Below are 18234 nucleotides of genomic sequence, written 5' to 3' on the forward strand. Positions count from 1 at the left end.
TTATAAATAACCATGGACCAACCCAGATTCAAACTTGCACCAAGCAATCAAAACCGACCCTCTTCCTTAGAGGGATAGTGATGCGGGTTATATTTTTATTTGCGAGTGCGCGGCCTTCGCGCCTCATTTTCGTGTGCAATCATAATAGTATTATGTTAATCATATGATGGTTTTGATTTTGTTTATAACGTCCAAAAGACAACCTACGCTTAAGCTTTCAGGTAGTAGTGTAAGTGCGCGCTGCCATGTTAACGAGCTGAAATGCAGGCATCAAAAGAATTTATAACTGTGTAGTAAAAAATATACAATATACATTGTCAAAGCCAAATCATTTATTTGCATTATTACAATAATTTCACAAATCAAAACGGCATATTTTGAATAAATTGTCTTCAACTACAAACTTCAGATAAAAATGTACATTAACACTTTTCTAGCGCGATGAACTAAGTACTTAAATATGATAAAATAACATTTAATAAATGATCTTGGAATGATATCGTTTATAAGCATGTGTGTATGTTTAAAAACCGAAAGAAAGAGCTTGAATCAGATTTCATAAACTAATATTATTTGAATAGAATTACATTCGAAAAATGTACATGGATTCAAATTAAGATAATATTATATCCCTAAACGACATCCACCTTACTTGAGTAAAATAAAATGCATAAAATCATGGTGTCAAAAAAAGGTGGAATGTAAGGGAGATGAAATGCACCATCCTTCATGTATTAGTTGTTAAAATATAATCTCACAATCGCATGTGCATAAAATATTAAATGTAAAATATAGAGGTATATAAAATCTCAAACGTTTAACATAGTAATATGAAAAAATATGTATAACATTTCAATGCATTTGCTTTAAAACCTTAATAATAATTTCAAACATAGCTCGTAGACTAGCTGTTAAAGAGATACTCTGATATTAGAATAATAAAGGCACATTCGTTTCCTAACAATATGACAATGTCTTGACGCGACCACGTCCAATCTTAATATAATAAAATATTTCAGTCCCAAAATAAGTTGCTAAAATTTAATATTATGACGTTTCGATACTTCCTTGCGATGATGCAAGTTTCTTTTAAAAAAACACAAAATAGAAATTGACAAAATATTCCACACTCTAATTATTCTATCCTATACAAATAATAAAATTGTTAAGCTTAAATTTAATATGGCGTCATATTATTGACAGTCTTTCAGTTTAAGATTACAGTGAGCATAGAACAAAATGCAGGGACAATTCATTGTATCGTCCCTGGAAGATGAAACAATCATCAAAATTAACCTTCAGAAAGCCATAGCTTTATAAAATAGTGATGCATGCTAATGTGATGATGTACAAAAATACAGTAAAATAGTATTACGGTACATTAAGTAATAGCACTTAATCAGTAAGATGTTTGATACGATCGAGCAGTGCGTCACAGGTCTTCTTGGCGTCTCCGAGCAACATAGCGGTGTTGGGGTTGTAGAAGATGGGGTTATCCACAGCGGCGTAACCAACACCCATCGAACGCTTCATAACTACCACCTGAAATTGACATAATTTGTTTAAGTACATATATCAGAACAGTTCTGTCATGTAGATGTTTTTCAAGGCAGTATATTAACTGACTGAAGACATGTTATATGTATTTACCTGGTTCGCTTTCCAGACTTTGAGAACAGGCATACCAGCGATGGGTGAGTTGGGGTCATCTTCAGCTGCGCTGTTTACTGTGTCGTTGGCACCTGAATAGAAAAAAAGGATATGATTTAATACTATTTAATTTATAAGGTTTGGTCAGTGTTTCTTACATTGTGTTATGGTAACAAGTATAGGTTCGCAATGATTATATGAATTTAAAATGTTTCTTACCAATGACCAACACGAGGTCAGTTTCCGGGAACTCATCGTTGATCTCTTCCATTTCGAACACATCGTCATAGGGTACTCCAGCCTCAGCCAGAAGTACGTTCAACTGTCCCGGCATACGACCTGTTCCATACAAAACATTTTTATATTCATTAGCGCCTAAATAAAGCAGATTTTATTTAAATTAATTATTTTTTATTGTGTAGTGAACTACTAAAACAGGTTTTAAAATTAGTCATACCTGCGACTGGGTGAATCGCGAATCGAACTTTCTTGCCGATTCCTTTCAATATCTGCACTAATTCAGCAATTGGGTATTGTGCTTTAGCTACACAAAGACCATATCCTGCAAAAACGAGTCATTATGTAGTTTATCCATTGAAATAGGTTAGACTATTGAGTTCTATAAAACAGTTATTTACCAGGTGTAATGATAATGTTGGCAGCACGGTGAATGAGATCGGCGACAGAGTCTACATTCATTTCCGTGTGTATGGCACCAGCGGGACGGGCCGAGCCGCTGCTAGTCACTCCGTAACCACCCAAGATAACGTTAGGTAGAGATCGGTTCATTGCCTAGAAATTAAAGGATTTAAGATATACAATTTATTGTGTAACATGCATCTCGTATGAATTGTAAATAATTAGAAATGAGTTTAAATCTCACGTCGCTTATACATCGAGCGCAAGCGTATTAAATTTGCCATTTAGAACTAGTCTCTTAAAGACGTAACGCTCTTACGAACATACTACCCGTATACGCACAACGTGCACGGGCGTTAAAATACGTGCTTACAACACGTTACGATGTGTAAATGAATAAACGTTTATATCAATAACATAGTGAAGATATTTGAAACCAATCGTCTCACCTTGCACATGATGTAGGAAAGGATGGCACCGGAGCTGCCAATGAGTGCTCCGACGATGGTCATGAGAGAGTTGTTGAGCATGAACCCTTCAGCGCACAGCGCCCATCCGGAGTAGCTGTTCAACACTGTGATCACTACCGGCATGTCGGCACCTGCGTTTGATATATGTTATATGTTAGAACACATTAGTATAAGTACTTGTCACTATTGAGATTGGTAATAAGGTATAAGGTATAAGGCATCTTCGTGTTTCGAAAACCGACGAGCATTATGCTAATATTTTAACTTCATTATAGATCTAAAACACCAAAACTTGGTAACGTAATTTCTAAACCTAAACTTGGTTTATATTTTGTAAAAAACATAAAACTTATGGAGTTCTTGAAAACTGCTGTTTTTCTTCTGAGAAATAGAAAGTGTCAAGTGTGTAAAGGAATGTCGTATTTACTGCGCCGAAATATCAAGCATCAGTATAAAAGATTTGAATGCAGCACGTACCTCCGATGGCAGCAGTGAGCGTGAGGCCCTGGATGCCGCTGAGCAGCGCGGCGGCGCCCAGCAGCGGCAGGCCGGGCACGTCGGGCAGCGCCAGCAGCGCGCCGCCGCAGCCCAGCGAGCCCGCCAGCAGCCCCGCGTTGATGGCGTGGCGCCCCGGCAGCAGCAGCGGCGCCGACGACAGGCTGCCCTGCAGCTTGCCGTACGCCACCAAGGAGCCGCTGTCGAAAAACAAAAATAATTCATTTACCTCACAGATGTCTCACTACTGGAAACGGACCTCCATACGCAATGATACAGGACTCAAATGCATCACGCTAGCGGAACGACAGTTTCAAAACACTCAGGCATGCAAGACAATCACGTTCTTTTCTCTCATCCTCACTTAAAATAGTCACATAACTAGAAAAAAGTATTAGTTTGACTAGAAATTGAACGATTTGCAAAAAGTGCATATAATACATGCATAATAATAATAATAATAAGCCCGCAGGGCACCTTGAGGCGAGGTGACGGGGAGTAGCGACCCCGCGGTACCTGAGTGCTCCAGGGGGAAGTCACCCTTCCTCATCTCCGGCTTGCCTTAGTTGGCTGGTCGGAGTGAAAACTGACGAGGAAGAGGTCCCCCGCCTCTGGCTTGCCTTCATTGGCCGTCCAGAGTGGAGTCGCGAGAGCAGAGCTCCCACTCTGTTCGGAGGACGGATGCTGAGCGTAAGTGGCTAGTGGGCCAGTGATGCCGGACCCTCAGGGAGCAAGTGATCTGAGTTTAACGTCCAGCGAGGCCTCTCCGTCCTTCAGCCGCTCACGTCCCTGTTGCCCCCTTGTTGCTATTTATGCAACTTGTTTAGGGTGGCCCAGTTTGTGAGTTGGCAAGTCTTCGCCTGCCATTTTTACATGTTTTCAACATTGTTTTCGGCAGGCGCCATAGTCCCCACAGATCCCCTGGTTTCCAGTCCATAAGCACCCCATCCCAATAGCCCAAGTAGTTTTTCCCGTTAGTTTTGCCATAGTTCCACACAGTCCGGTGACTGTCCTTGGGTGCATTTTATAGTGTAAACAGGGATAATCACCGGATTGTGACACCACACATTTTTGAAAGATTAAAACCGTCTAAAAAGGGCCTCTACGTGTTGGCTTCGGCCCCACGCACGCCTTCCAAATGTCCGGGACTCTGTAGTCCCGAGATATGAAAGAGACGAACATAATAATAATAATCATTTATTTGCAGATAAACACGGTATAAAAGGTCTTACAATTCAAAATGTCACACATGTTTTGCTAAAATTTAAGCATGCAAATATAAATTTAAATATAAATGTGAGTGAAGGTGACTTATGTAATGCATGCATTACATAAGTCACCTTCACTCACATTTCGGAAAACCTTGTGACCCATAAATGCATAAAAAATATTTGCACTAGACTTCCTATTTGATAAGATTTCAAGTATTAAAAGGATGTATGTCACTACAAAGCAAATGTTTGACTCTAGATATCATAAATGTGTAAATACTTACGTAAATGTGATGCCTCCAATGTATGTACCGAGGAACAAGGAAGTTTTGAGAGTGGCCGCGGTGGGATCCAATGCCATCGCGGGGAAATCGTGCATGTAGGTAGCAATGCAAGTCAGCACTGCCGCCATACCGACGAGACTGTAAACAAAATAATTTTATAAAGTTACCTGTGACTAGACAACAAGAAACAATGTTTTTTGTAATAATTTATGCTATACCATACAATTTAAGACTCCGTTTAAAATAATTTATCGTTGTTATATTTACCTGTGGAAACCAGCCACGAGTTGAGGTAGATCAGTTATCTCAATCTTCTTAGCAATCGTGCCACCAATAAGCCCACCAATGCCAGCTACGCCCAACATTTGGGCCAACACTGCATGGCTGGGTGTAAGAGCGCCCAATGTAGCCGCGATTCCACCGGCTACACCAATCTGTAGGTAGAACAAAATAATTGTTCAAATGTTGGTAGAAACTGGAATATATAATATATACGTATGGTTTGGTTAGTAACCTCATATTATCCCACAGTGTCATCAAAATATCTAGGAGCCGAGTGGAACCCAATACCTCGTTAATATAAAGAAAGACCTTTAATACATTGGCTTTAACTTAGAGCTTAATATACATACATATATTTATAAGTGTTTTGAGATTTTGTGCTTTAAAAGATACCAATGGATGAAAAGTTAGCCTTTATAAGAAAATGTACTATGCCTGAGAAACATTAGTCTAGTCTTAACAACTAATGCTTTTGGAAACATAGATAAGTATTGACAAAACTACTGTATCGTCAAAGTACTTTAGAATTATATGTATGAATTTCGATGCAGGAATTTTGTCAGTGTGTTAGTGATGTTTCATTGTTTATGTAATGAACAAAAGATTGTAACTAATGTCATCAAGATGACAATGAGTGGGTCTTGGAAGCCGTTGTCTCGTGCACACGAGATGTTATTATGGAAATTTGTTAATCATTGGTTACTGAAAGCCCATGCTTATATCAAGTATGTTATTTTAATATTATAACGCAACGGCGTCTCCTTGTGGCGCGAATTGTAGCAGCCACATCAGTCAGCCCGTGACCACGGTCGATGTGATTCGATCGAAACGTCGGGTAAACAAATAAAGTATCATAACCTTTTTTTTTCAATCGCGTTTAAGACCCGTTGCATTATTATATTATATGTTATTTTAATTATAGTATAAATTATGTGTTACCATTCCAAGATAGTTTCCTTTACGCGCGGTAGTCTGAGAGCTAAGTCCTGCAAGAGCTCCAACACAGCACAGTGAAGAGGCCAAGTACGCCATCTGGTGGACTTCGGGGTAACCCTATAAAATAAAAAATGCTAAATACCTTCGAAATAAATTGACAATATAACTAGCAACATTATTGAAATGTATTAAGTTATTCAGAAAGTCTTTTGTTTTGTGGAAATGAAAGACAGTTTCGAGTTTGAAGGACAATCCCTTTCTGGCCGTCCGGAGATGAAAATGACTTTCCGAACAACCTAATATTTTGTTTTGTGTTACCTGCATAGCAGTAGTGATGTAACCACCGAGGAGGGCAGCGGCGGGGATGCCGTAGAGGTAGCCGTGTTCTGGAGGGTCACCGGGCCTGAGTAAAGAGACATGGATCAAAATTACTTACTAATGGAAACAAAAATAATAATTTAATATTTATTGGTAAATTAAGACCTACCTCTTGAACATGTCAAGCATCCGTTGTGTGACCATAAATCCACCGAATACGTTGACGAACGATATAAGTGCAGCCGTACTTGCCAACCACTGTGAAAAAAAAAGGATATTATTTTGCTGTATAAACACACAATCGTATTAACGGGATAAAAAGTAAGTATAATATGTCCAGTCTAGTTTAGTCCGTAAATTAACTAGAAAACTAGGGCTTTCTTTACCTCCTGAAGTGATCTATTCTTATGTTATTTCTTAGGATTGGCCCCTTCATTCAGGCCTAGGAAGGGCCCCCGTGAAAGGGGCAACCGCATGGCGTGCGACTTGCGGTTCTAAGCGCAAGCAGTCATCCCGTCGCACGCCACACACGCGGAAATGGCAGGCACTCGTGGGGTTTTAGTGGGTATGCCCGCCCTTCTGGCTGGAGAGTCCCACATGACCCCGTGCTCCACCCAGGGCACAGGGTATGCGTAACGCATTTCCCCATGAAAAAAAAAGGATTGGCCCCTTCAAAATGGCCTATAAACTTTGACATAGACTGAAAATATGACAACAATAATTAAGGAATTATTATGAGTAGTACCTGTACAGGCGTCTCGGGTATAACACCTCCGCCCATGAGCAGCAGGCCGCCGACCGCGGTGATGCCCGACACGGCGTTAGTGACCGACATGAGCGGCGAGTGCAGCGCCGGCACCACACCCCATACTGTGTGATAACCTACCACGCCTGGACACAAATACAAACACTATTTTAAGTACTTATTCGGTAAAAAATTCTTAAAGCACCCTTTGACCGCCACGGTCATGCGCCACGGTCACACGCTATACATTTGTCGACGAAAGCATCGTGAGCACGTTCTGATTTGTCGAGTAAAGCCGACCGTGGCGATCAAAGGGTTAATCCTTTTAATAATTACTACAAACAGACGACAAAAACAAAAAATATGATGGTTGTCTTTATTTTTTAATAAATATTGGTTAATTTATCAACTGGAATGTTTCACGATTCTAAATACATTTTCTGTCACTTTATCCATCAGATAGTTTATACGAAACTTATCTATATGCCGAGAATAAGGTCGTTACCAACATTTTAAGTATTTTGAGGTAAATAGTCTGTTATCGGGAGAACATTGTTAAATGCAGACTGCATTACTAAAACAATGGAAAGAATTCATGCATAATAGTTATAGTATGTTACCTGATAAAGCTAAAGTTGTTGTCATGGTAGTAAACGCTGGGTTAGGTGACGCCATTCCAAGCCCGATCAAACTGGCCATTCCTAAAAAAAGATAATTTCAATATAGAACACATTATGCGGAACCATAGACTGACTGACGTAATTAAATGATTCCTTATTTATTGTTTACAATCAATGTTTACGAAATACTGATATTTATATTTTTCTAGTTGTGATAAGGTGCTATATGACGCGGAATATTTAAATGTTAACCTATTGTAAATATTATTTAATATTGCCTAGAATTACAATGTAGGCTGTTTGTTTTGCAACAAGTTTGCAGAACTCCTTATGAGAGATTAAACACTTAAGTTTAAAATATTGTCTCTCTATTAATAAATATTTTGGGACAAGTCAAACATGGTCATTTGATTCCAAACTAAGCAGAGTTTGTACTATAGTAACCAAGTAACTGATAAAAATACTTATATAGGAAAAGTAACAAGCAGGCTCGGCACAAATACTCGGGCTCATAACACAAAAATTTGTCCCGGGTGGGATTCGAAGCCGCAACACGCGGCGCTACGATTATTGCGGGCCACGTTAACCACTGCGCCAAACCTGTAGTTAGAGTAAAGTATAATCGCTGTAACATCATAATACAGAATATTTCAACTTTACCAGTAGAGTATAGGAAAGCATCCTTCAAAGTTTCGTTGAACGGGTTAGGTGGTTCCACTTTGGCGGCGGCGGCTGGTGTTGGCGCAGACTGAGTGAGCGCCATGCTGGGCGGTGGTGGCGCCGGCCATAGCAGTTCACCTGCTTTTAGTACTATAGCACCGCGAGTCACTTCGTCTTCTAAGTTTATGTGGAAGTGGTCATTTGTTCCTGGGAAAGTAAATTAGAATTAGCGTGACGGTTTTTAAGAGTGTAATATTGAAAATAATTGAGTTTAGTATCACATTTTGATTTTGTGTTTTGAATTAGTCGTCATTTGTTTTGTGAAATGAAAGATTGTGAGAAAAGTCTGCACCATAATCATTGTCTGCAATTATTCGGCTGACTTAGGTTAGTCATAAAAAGATACTCTTGTAATTTTTTGCTGTAGCTTAGTAATAATAAGATACTGTTGTGTGTAGCAGTAAAATTAGTTGTTTAATATTATTATGTCGTCAACACGGAATGCGCATTTAGATTTTTTATAAGGTACGACGTTACATTGCATTTTGTAATCTGAACGATTATTGCTGAACAAAAACACCAAAATATAACTCTACATCAAATAATACACTTTAGTAGTAAAACACCTTAAACACCAACCTAAGCTAAACAATAGTCCAGAGATATTGTTCGCGTAGAGCGTGGAGGCGTGCGCGGGCATCCGACTGGGCAGGTCGGTGAGGCCGATGTGTGTGACGCCGTGCACCTTGGTGATCTCGCCCTTCACCGTGGTCTGCACGTTGCCGCCCATCTCCGCTGCTAAGTCTACTATCACACTGCCGGGAGCCATGTCGCGGACCGCATCCTGCATACCAAAACTTTAGGATAATAAAGAACTATTTGACTGCCTCTGTGGCGCAGTGGTTTAGGTCACCACGCCACTACCATTGCGTCGGGAGGTCGTAGGTTCGATTCTCACACGGAGCAATTATTTGTGCGATCCAAAAATAATCGTTTCGGGTCTGATTGTGCTTTGTGTCCGTTGTTTGTATGTTTGTAAAAGTCCCCGCGACACAAGAGCAATTTTTAATGCGGGAGTTGTCAAAAAATAAATAAAAGAAAAAAAAACTATCAAAAAGTATTTTTAAGGTTTTGGCCAACGTGCTGGACTCAAGGCCTAACCCCTCCCCCTCGTTTGGGAGGAGACCCTTGCCATTCAGTGGAACAGGATTTAAAAAAAAATGTTTTTTTATGCAATTATTTAACAAACAAATAATCAAATAGCTTGCATGACACAAAAGCTGTGTCATATCTGTTAATTATAATTGGTAAGTAAAATTTATTAATTATCTCTCAAGATAAGAGCACAAAATTTTACTTTAGGTTACCAAAATCGGTATTTTTTTACTTTTTGAACCAGTACACAAAACGATAAGATCATTCTTTTTCGTATTCAAATAATGATGTATAGAATATTGTTTTAAATTATACAAAATGATAACTGATAGCACATTTATTCGTATCGCAGCGCCTAACTAGATTATTTTTATTGAGCGCTAAATACGTCTAGCATTTAAATTCTTCTGTGCTAATGGTAGCCGCGTCTCCCCGCCGTTTTTAATAACCAGCCTTTGTCAGGACATAGCCATTCAACTAATGTAAATAAATCTCGCGTCATCGCCTGCAAATCTAAATTCGGAATGGCTTATCGACGGCACCGGTTTTGGGCGGCGCCGCTGCGAGTTTTTAATGCGCCTTGACGCCTGGAAGCTTCTTACAACTCAGTTACTATAGCTTAGTTTCTCTATTCTTCTTCTTCTTGTCGTATGGTTAGTGGTCAACCTGGTGTCAGTTGTTCTAGCCACCCTGTGGCCTTTATGCGTCTTAACGACTGCTATCTTAATTGACAACAACCGGAACCGACTTTTTACCTGCCCTCCGAAGCACAGAAACGCCGAGTTTAAATACCACAATTTAGTCACCCATTTATGGAATGACCGTGCCAAGGTTTGCTTGACCCACAGATCGTTTACCGTCCGGTGAGCGCAACTGGCTATGGCCGCCTCTAATTTTTCTATTAAAGACATACTTAGTTCATATACTTTACCTCAAGAATTAGTATCGGAGCAGGTTTGCCGGGGATGAGCGCGGTACTGATAACGACATCAGAGGTTCTCGCCTCTTTCCCCAGCAGAGCCCTCTCAGCGTCCAGGAACTCTTGGCTCATCTCCTTGGCATACCCGCCGGCGCCCGCACCCTCCTCCTAAACGCGCAAATAAACGTGTTCATTAACTCGGTCATTCACCTCCCGGAGGTCACTACTCAATAATTAAAATAAACTAACACATCTGATACTAAACGTGTTTAGAATTAAAAACACAAATGAATGTGTTATTGTATTTATCTAAACCTATGTACGAATGATTCAATGTCGTCTATGTCAGCCGGCGAGTTATTTCATCTAATTAACAGATCGTAGTAGGTACAACATGTAATCATTATTGTTACTCTTATCATAGTATGTTTACCATAATATTATGTATATTATTAGTATAGGCGACCGTTGCCACCGATACATAATTTATAAGAATGTTTTCAAGGTCTTCAACTGCAAACTAGTTTGGGAAAGTCGTTAACAAGTCACTCAGTTTGGGTTCAGATATCGCGAACTTACATTTTTATTTTGTTAATTTTTAAAATTTGTTTCATTATATTTACGTGAGGATGAAAATAAGCTAATACTATTATATACTTTTTAAGATAATACGCAAGCATTCAATGTAACCAAGCGGTCTAGACTAGTAAAAAATAAATAGGTAAATAACCAAAATAATTTAGCAACAAAAAACAATAACATCGATCGCCCCTATCTACGGCAGTAACTTTATACTTCAACATTTTTGATATTAAGTAGTTCGTCTTTTTATTTTAATAACTTATAATTTGGTTTAAAAAATACTGCAAGAATCTGTAGCAAAAAATATTTTAATTGCAAGATGGCAAATAAAACACTTTTATCGCAGACTTCTGTTTAAATCATGTCGTGTCAAGAATCAAGGCAAGGTAAGAAAAATATGCCGACGTATATTACATTTAGAAATTATCCAGAAATATGGTTGATATAAAATACTGGATCTTTAAAAATATCTGACATGATATTAAACATTTCATCGTAGATAGGGGCCATCTAAATGAAGTCAAGGTTCTGGTGCACTGAATGTTGCAGTTTACATAAGATTTAGCGAAACAAAACAAACAATTCAAGTATAGTAAATAAATATAACGTGACTACGAATTATCTAGCACTACGATTCGTTTGATCAATTTACCATTGGCGATAGCAGCCAAGGGCAGGGTGGACGCTGCACCCCAACCACTAGGATTAGGGTACACCCACCTCTGAAAACAAATAGTCTTATAAGCACAAGTCGGTCTCCACGGTGGCGTAGCTAACATAAACAACAAGCCTGTTAGTGATACCCAACACCCCATAATTATTATCTCGAATGTAATGAGGTTGTCTATCGACACTATCACTCGCAATAACGTGACACTAGGGCGAGTTACCACCCAGCACTATCGCTCCCTCCCCTCTTTAGCTACGCCACCGTTCTCACTTAATTAATATACACATGATACTCATGAAACATTTCTGCGGTTACATAAGAAACGTGATATGTAGTTATACTTTGACCACAGCCCTGTTATTGTATCTGCTCATTATACCTACTTAGGTCGTTTTCATTTTATTAGAGTGCATTTTGCTCATATAGGTCAAGACTTTAGATCTGCTATCGAGATAATGGAAGCGACGCGTAGACAGCATTATTATTATGACTCACAGTTTTTGAATAAATTTCAGTGTATTCAGGTGCCGAAATGTAAAATAACAAAAGGCAAAAATGTAGTTCTGCACCATTCAGCCGGTACCAGAAACTACACGGCCATGAAAAAATGAGGTGAATTTATAACACGTAATTATCTCGAAAAAGCTTCGCGCTCAGTCGGTGTTATGTAAATTTATTAACTCTAACTAATTATATGTTGTGAAGCTGAATCTGGTGTAACTTAGGGTGATTCTACTTCTTCACGCATGGCATCCTGATTACTAACTAGTACATCGTTCAAAATTATTATAATATGATGATAAGATTTTGCTGGAAAGTCATGCGAGTAGGTGGTGTGGCTGACCTTCATGTCCATGGTGATGAACTGCGCGCCGAGGCTCTCGACCTGCTCGCGCACGGCGGGCCGCGTGTCGAAGGCGCGCACGGCCGCGCCCATGCAGCGCGCCTGCGCCGCCGCCGCCAGCCCCGCCACGCCGCCGCCCACCACCAGCACGCGGCACGGCGGCACGCGCCCCGCCGCCGTCATCTGGCCTGAGGGCACATGTTCATATGAACCACGACGTATAACCAAACGTGCTTAACTTTGACCCTTACTTTGATCCAAAAATAAGGCCAGCAATATATATATATTTATATACAAATATTCTGAAATTCTCTATAAATATTTCGTGTAGATTATCATTTGTTCTGTTTGCTTTATACTGCAAAATAACTTTAATTTATTTTATTATTTTCCTCTTCGAGTCGGTAACCGATTATAGTACTAATGATGTTTTTCGGGTACTAACTCTTTAGATATTCTTACTGAAACAGTTTTTCTATATAACAAAATTTTCACTTACCCGAAAAGAACCGTGGGAAATGAGCAGCGGCTTCGATAACAGCGCGATAACCGGCCACATTCGCCATCGAGCTGAGCGCGTCGAACGCTTGAGCTCGGCTTATACGGGGCACGCAATCCATCGCTAAAACAGACATACAATTAACGTTAATTGAACCTTGTGCAACAACCAATTGATGCATATGAAAATAGTTAATACTTACCGAATGCATTCACTTTTCTAGCTGCCAGTTCTTTTATTAGGGCTTGATTTTGTGCAGGGTATAAAAAGGAAATCAGAGTTCCCTCGGGTCTTACATTTTGTACTTCATTTGTTACTAGTGGACGGACTTTTAGGATAATATCTGAAAACCAAAAAGAACATTAAAAACGTCAAAATTATTTCTTATGTATATGAAGAACATTAAGTGGTTATTTGAATCACTTACCAGACTGGAATGCATCCTTTACACTGGTAACTTTGGCTCCTGCTTCTTCATAAGACTTATTAGGAAAATTGGCTAATGCTCCAGCATTCTCTTCAATATTGACACTGAAGCCTTTCTTCACTAATTTACTAACTACTGCCGGTACTACAGCTACCCTGAAATTAAATAAAGTATTGCATTTCCAATTCCAGGCAACCTACAAATGAGAATCAATAGCAAAAAAAAAACAAGTTAATTGGTGTTGCTTAGCAAATTCAACCAGGCATGAATTAAGTCATAAATTTAAAAATAAAATTAACTTCAGTCTATTTTTTACACACCTGCATAACTGAAACAATAAATAATAAAAATTATGTTAAAAACAAGTACCTTTTTTCATTATTCCAAATCTCTTTAGGTACCCCAATGCTAAGTTTGGTGTATGGCACCCCTGGGGTAGGGGGTGCTGCGGCTGAAGAGCTTGACAGTCTGAACTGCCATGACCTCTGCAAAGGCTTGCACACATGGAGAAGCCTCACTGACCCACTCATTTTGACTTACTGAAACAAGAATGAAAATGAAAAATGATTAAAGAATTTTCTATAATTTTAGAACTGGCTGTTAACTTCATGGCTTTGTTATTCAAAAAAGTGGTCTAGTTATATCCTTAGCAAGGATATCGTCACCTGTATGGTAAAGTTGCGAATGTGCGTTATTGTAAATTTTACAGGAGAGCATAAAAACTCATTTTTCTTATTTTTTTAAATGGCGCACTTTAGTGAGGCGGTGTCTTTTTAGTTTTTATTTTATGGAAATATAAGCAGAAGACTGCTAATTAATCAGCTAACTATTATAACAGTAAAATAATGTAATAAATCACAATCGCAACTTTGAAACCTCTAAGAATAAAGTCAGAATTTTTTTTTGTTGCCCATGGTAAATTCGCGTATGTGTCAGATTCGCAAGTATAAAATCAATTTCATAGAGTACAACTACAATCTCATTTTGAAACTTGCGAATATCGCAGAAATGGATTGTGTAATATTTAATTATTTTGACTTTATGGTAGTGTAGTAAAATTTTATTTATTATATAATGGTATGAAATAAAAAAAACTGTTAAAAAGTTAAAAAAGTAATATTTTAATGAAACAAACTAAAGCTATACATCAACATTTTCATCCTCTTCCTCGTTATCCGGTTCAGGCAACCTGTCAACAATAGAATCGGATGTTGGCAAATTATTGTTAAATTCATGATAAGCCTTAGGTATCAACATTTCATGGCACAGTTTTAATAGATCAGTTTTTTTTGCCTTTGAAATAGGCAATCTCTCAGTATAAACAGGTTTTGGTGTTATAGTGGCATTTTTGCCTCTCTTTGCTTTCAGTTTCAGTTCAATAAAATTATCCATGTTGTATTCGTTTTTTATAAAAATAGATTTAGGATTTTGTTTGCGGTATTGTATCCACACTGCATCTTGAAACTTCGGAGTACTATTAGTAGAATTTATTTGCTTTTTCTTAGGTTTGTTGGATTCTGTTGCTGCAACTTTAACTTTTGTTGTATGCTACTTAGTATAAAAACGGGAGTATTTTTAGACTTCTGTTCAATTTTGAAATGAATCGAATCACATTCCATATGACTATATCCTGATTCAAAAAATACGTGATCAATAATTTCAATAGTCGGGTGGTTCACAGCAAGATAAAGTAGCATACAACAAAAGTTAAAGTTGCAGCAACAGAATCCAACAAACCTAAGAAAAAGCAAATAAATTCTACTAATAGTACTCCGAAGTTTCAAGATGCAGTGTGGATACAATACCGCAAACAAAATCCTAAATCTATTTTTATAAAAAACGAATACAACATGGATAATTTTATTGAACTGAAACTGAAAGCAAAGAGAGGCAAAAATGCCACTATAACACCAAAACCTGTTTATACTGAGAGATTGCCTATTTCAAAGGCAAAAAAAACTGATCTATTAAAACTGTGCCATGAAATGTTGATACCTAAGGCTTATCATGAATTTAACAATAATTTGCCAACATCCGATTCTATTGTTGACAGGTTGCCTGAACCGGATAACGAGGAAGAGGATGAAAATGTTGATGTATAGCTTTAGTTTGTTTCATTAAAATATTACTTTTTTAACTTTTTAACAGTTTTTTTTATTTCATACCATTATATAATAAATAAAATTTTACTACACTACCATAAAGTCAAAATAATTAAATATTACACAATCCATTTCTGCGATATTCGCAAGTTTCAAAATGAGATTGTAGTTGTACTCTATGAAATTGATTTTATACTTGCGAATCTGACACATACGCGAATTTACCATGGGCAACAAAAAAAAATTCTGACTTTATTCTTAGAGGTTTCAAAGTTGCGATTGTGATTTATTACATTATTTTACTGTTATAATAGTTAGCTGATTAATTAGCAGTCTTCTGCTTATATTTCCATAAAATAAAAACTAAAAAGACACCGCCTCACTAAAGTGCGCCATTTAAAAAAATAAGAAAAATGAGTTTTTATGCTCTCCTGTAAAATTTACAATACAATAATGCACATTCGCAACTTTACCATACAGGTGACGATATTGTTAGTTTCACTGATACTTTAGTAAATATACGAATTAACCCATATTCGCTAGTTTACTTCAGATGTTTTGAAAAAAAGAATTTATTTAGTTGTGGTAAAGTATATTATCTACACTTAGTTAATTTGCCATGGTGACTCACAACGAATGTTTGGGATACGTAAATATGCTGCTATTGTATCTCATAAACTATTAAAGATACAGAGCTGAAACTTTGCGACATTGTGTATTACGATACAGGGATTACGTTATACCAAAAAACAGATTTTCGAGAAAACAGCAGATTCGCAACTTTACCATACAGGTGACGATATAAACTGTCTCCCTGTCAAATTTTATCTGAATCAAATCAGTCATAATAAACATGAGAGTTAAACAGTCGAACTCAGTTTTGCTTTTTAAACAGATTTTTTTTAAATCCATGGTAACTTTTCTTTTGTTACTGCAACAAAGTGTGACATATTGATTTGTTATTGGCTTACAGAAGATACAAGATTTTTGATAAAGCCAGCAAAACATCCATTGTCAGTCAAATCATGGTATTTTCTCATAACAATGGTATTATCTCTAAAATATATTATTTCAAAGTCATACTGCCAGTCACATCTACATTTTCCAAACTTTATTTTAAGTTAGGGAAAATTTACACAATACTTAAAAAATAAACTTTATCAGTTCCAAATATTTTTTATGGTATTAGCACTCATGTTAAGTACATATACAACAATATTGCAAGGTTGCAGCAGTTGCAATGTATTATGCTCATAAAAAGAAGTGATAAACTAATCATATCTATGAAACATATTTGTACTGTTTAAAAGATAAATTTGATATTATTTATGATCTTTATCTATATTTTTTTATCATTAATAACTCTTCATTTATATAAAGCTATGTGAAAGCAAGGATACTTAATTATTTTTAATAAAGATTATGATAAAAGCTCAGGGGAGGTTCTGAATTGAAAAAGGCATTTTAAAGGATGATAGATTATTTCCCAGGGAAGGACATAGGCAACTTTATTTTTTTTAGTATCTATGTACATAGGCCACTAGAAAAAAAAAACTTAGTTATACAGCTGCTTATTGCATCAATAGTAAGTTTTATTAAAAAAGATGTGATACTATGTACTATCAACTTAAATATACAGTTTGGCTTATCTATATTGACTTGTTGAAATGTTTACATTGACCCACACAAATATTGTTATTTTCTGGTATAAATAAAAAATAAGTTATAGGTAGGTACTTTGGGTTTTTAACAATATGAAGGAAATAAAATATTTTTACACACATTAAGAATAAAATTAGAATATGGGCTGATAAATATTATGATTTATATTACAGAATTTTTAAATAATTAGGCAAGGAATTTTGAATAAAAATTGTCGGCTACTACATTTCGCAAAGCCAAATCGATTTGAATGTTATCATACAGCTAAATGGTCCAGGTCCAGATAAAAGATGTAGGTCACACAAAAATATAAATACCGTACTAATGAATACGTAAAACTATTTTCATTCATACACTTATTTTTTTCACTATTAAATTCCGATGTAAGAACGCGTAGTCGATGTGCCACAACGAGATTGCCGCTGTTAAATTGTTTGCATTTTTACCTCTGTTCCAGCCGGCTTTTTATATTGTGGCTGCTGATTTCTAGCAATATGTCCAATAACTTCGCTAAAATTGATACTTCTTGCAGTGAGACTCAATTGGTTCCCTAGCACGCTGAAAGAGATACGAGAGAAAATGTTCTGAGAATAACTACCACGGCCGAAAACTGAAATGGGAACACCAAAAATATTATTATATATTTCACTAGGTATTTATGCGAAACGCCCAGACACGACGCGCGCAGCCCGGCGTGCCCGGTACTGCGATAGAGTTAGCATTCACAATTTGTTCACAATAATCACGATAATGACAACTACGGATACTATTACCGGGCAAACGTACTGTATCGTTTTTGATTCAATTCAATTCAATACGATACGAGCGAGCTAGTTTGTCAGTGTTGCAACTTATTGCGTTACAATAATCACTACTACTTTCTTTCATTATTTTATTATAATGTAATATGAACGATAACTAAACTACAGATAAATTCATGCCACTACTGTGAAGGTCAACAGGAACATCCGAGCTCAGTAAGCTACTAAAAGAGAAGTAGACGATTGAACCTCTTCAATAAGTATAAATCTACCATTATAGTAGAATATTGTACATGTACACAC

At 37.2% G+C, this 18234-nt stretch overlaps 1 protein-coding gene across 1 annotated transcript; it reads right to left on the bottom strand.

Moving 5' to 3' along the window:
- Positions 1-310: 310 nt before the first annotated feature.
- Positions 311-17990, bottom strand: LOC142980492 (NAD(P) transhydrogenase, mitochondrial-like). Its single transcript, XM_076125914.1, has 23 exons — positions 17617-17990; positions 13776-13945; positions 13407-13561; positions 13182-13322; positions 12980-13102; positions 12481-12668; positions 10397-10552; positions 8950-9154; positions 8311-8517; positions 7651-7731; positions 7031-7176; positions 6455-6543; positions 6286-6370; positions 5971-6084; positions 5017-5183; positions 4750-4887; positions 3237-3454; positions 2739-2890; positions 2289-2442; positions 2108-2212; positions 1870-1989; positions 1651-1742; positions 311-1542 (listed from the first exon to the last, which is right to left on the bottom strand). Exons 2-23 carry the CDS (start codon positions 13934-13936, stop codon positions 1396-1398), a joined length of 3144 nt encoding a protein of 1047 aa, XP_075982029.1. The 5' UTR covers positions 13937-13945; positions 17617-17990; the 3' UTR covers positions 311-1395.
- Positions 17991-18234: the final 244 nt, after the last annotated feature.

The sequence above is a fragment of the Anticarsia gemmatalis genome, chromosome 2 (genome assembly GCF_050436995.1).
Source record: "Anticarsia gemmatalis isolate Benzon Research Colony breed Stoneville strain chromosome 2, ilAntGemm2 primary, whole genome shotgun sequence".
Taxonomy (NCBI): domain Eukaryota; kingdom Metazoa; phylum Arthropoda; class Insecta; order Lepidoptera; family Erebidae; genus Anticarsia; species Anticarsia gemmatalis.

Coding starts and splice junctions, on each gene's coding strand:
- LOC142980492 (XM_076125914.1), bottom strand. CDS start 13,936: ATGAGTGGGTCAGTGAGGCTTCTCCATGTGTGCAAGCCTTTGCAGAGG. Junction 10,553..12,480: donor TCATCACCATGGACATGAAG/GTCAGCCACACC, acceptor TTGCGCGTTTAG/GAGGAGGGTGCGGGCGCCGG. Junction 6,085..6,285: donor ACATCACTACTGCTATGCAG/GTAACACAAAAC, acceptor TTTATTTTATAG/GGTTACCCCGAAGTCCACCA.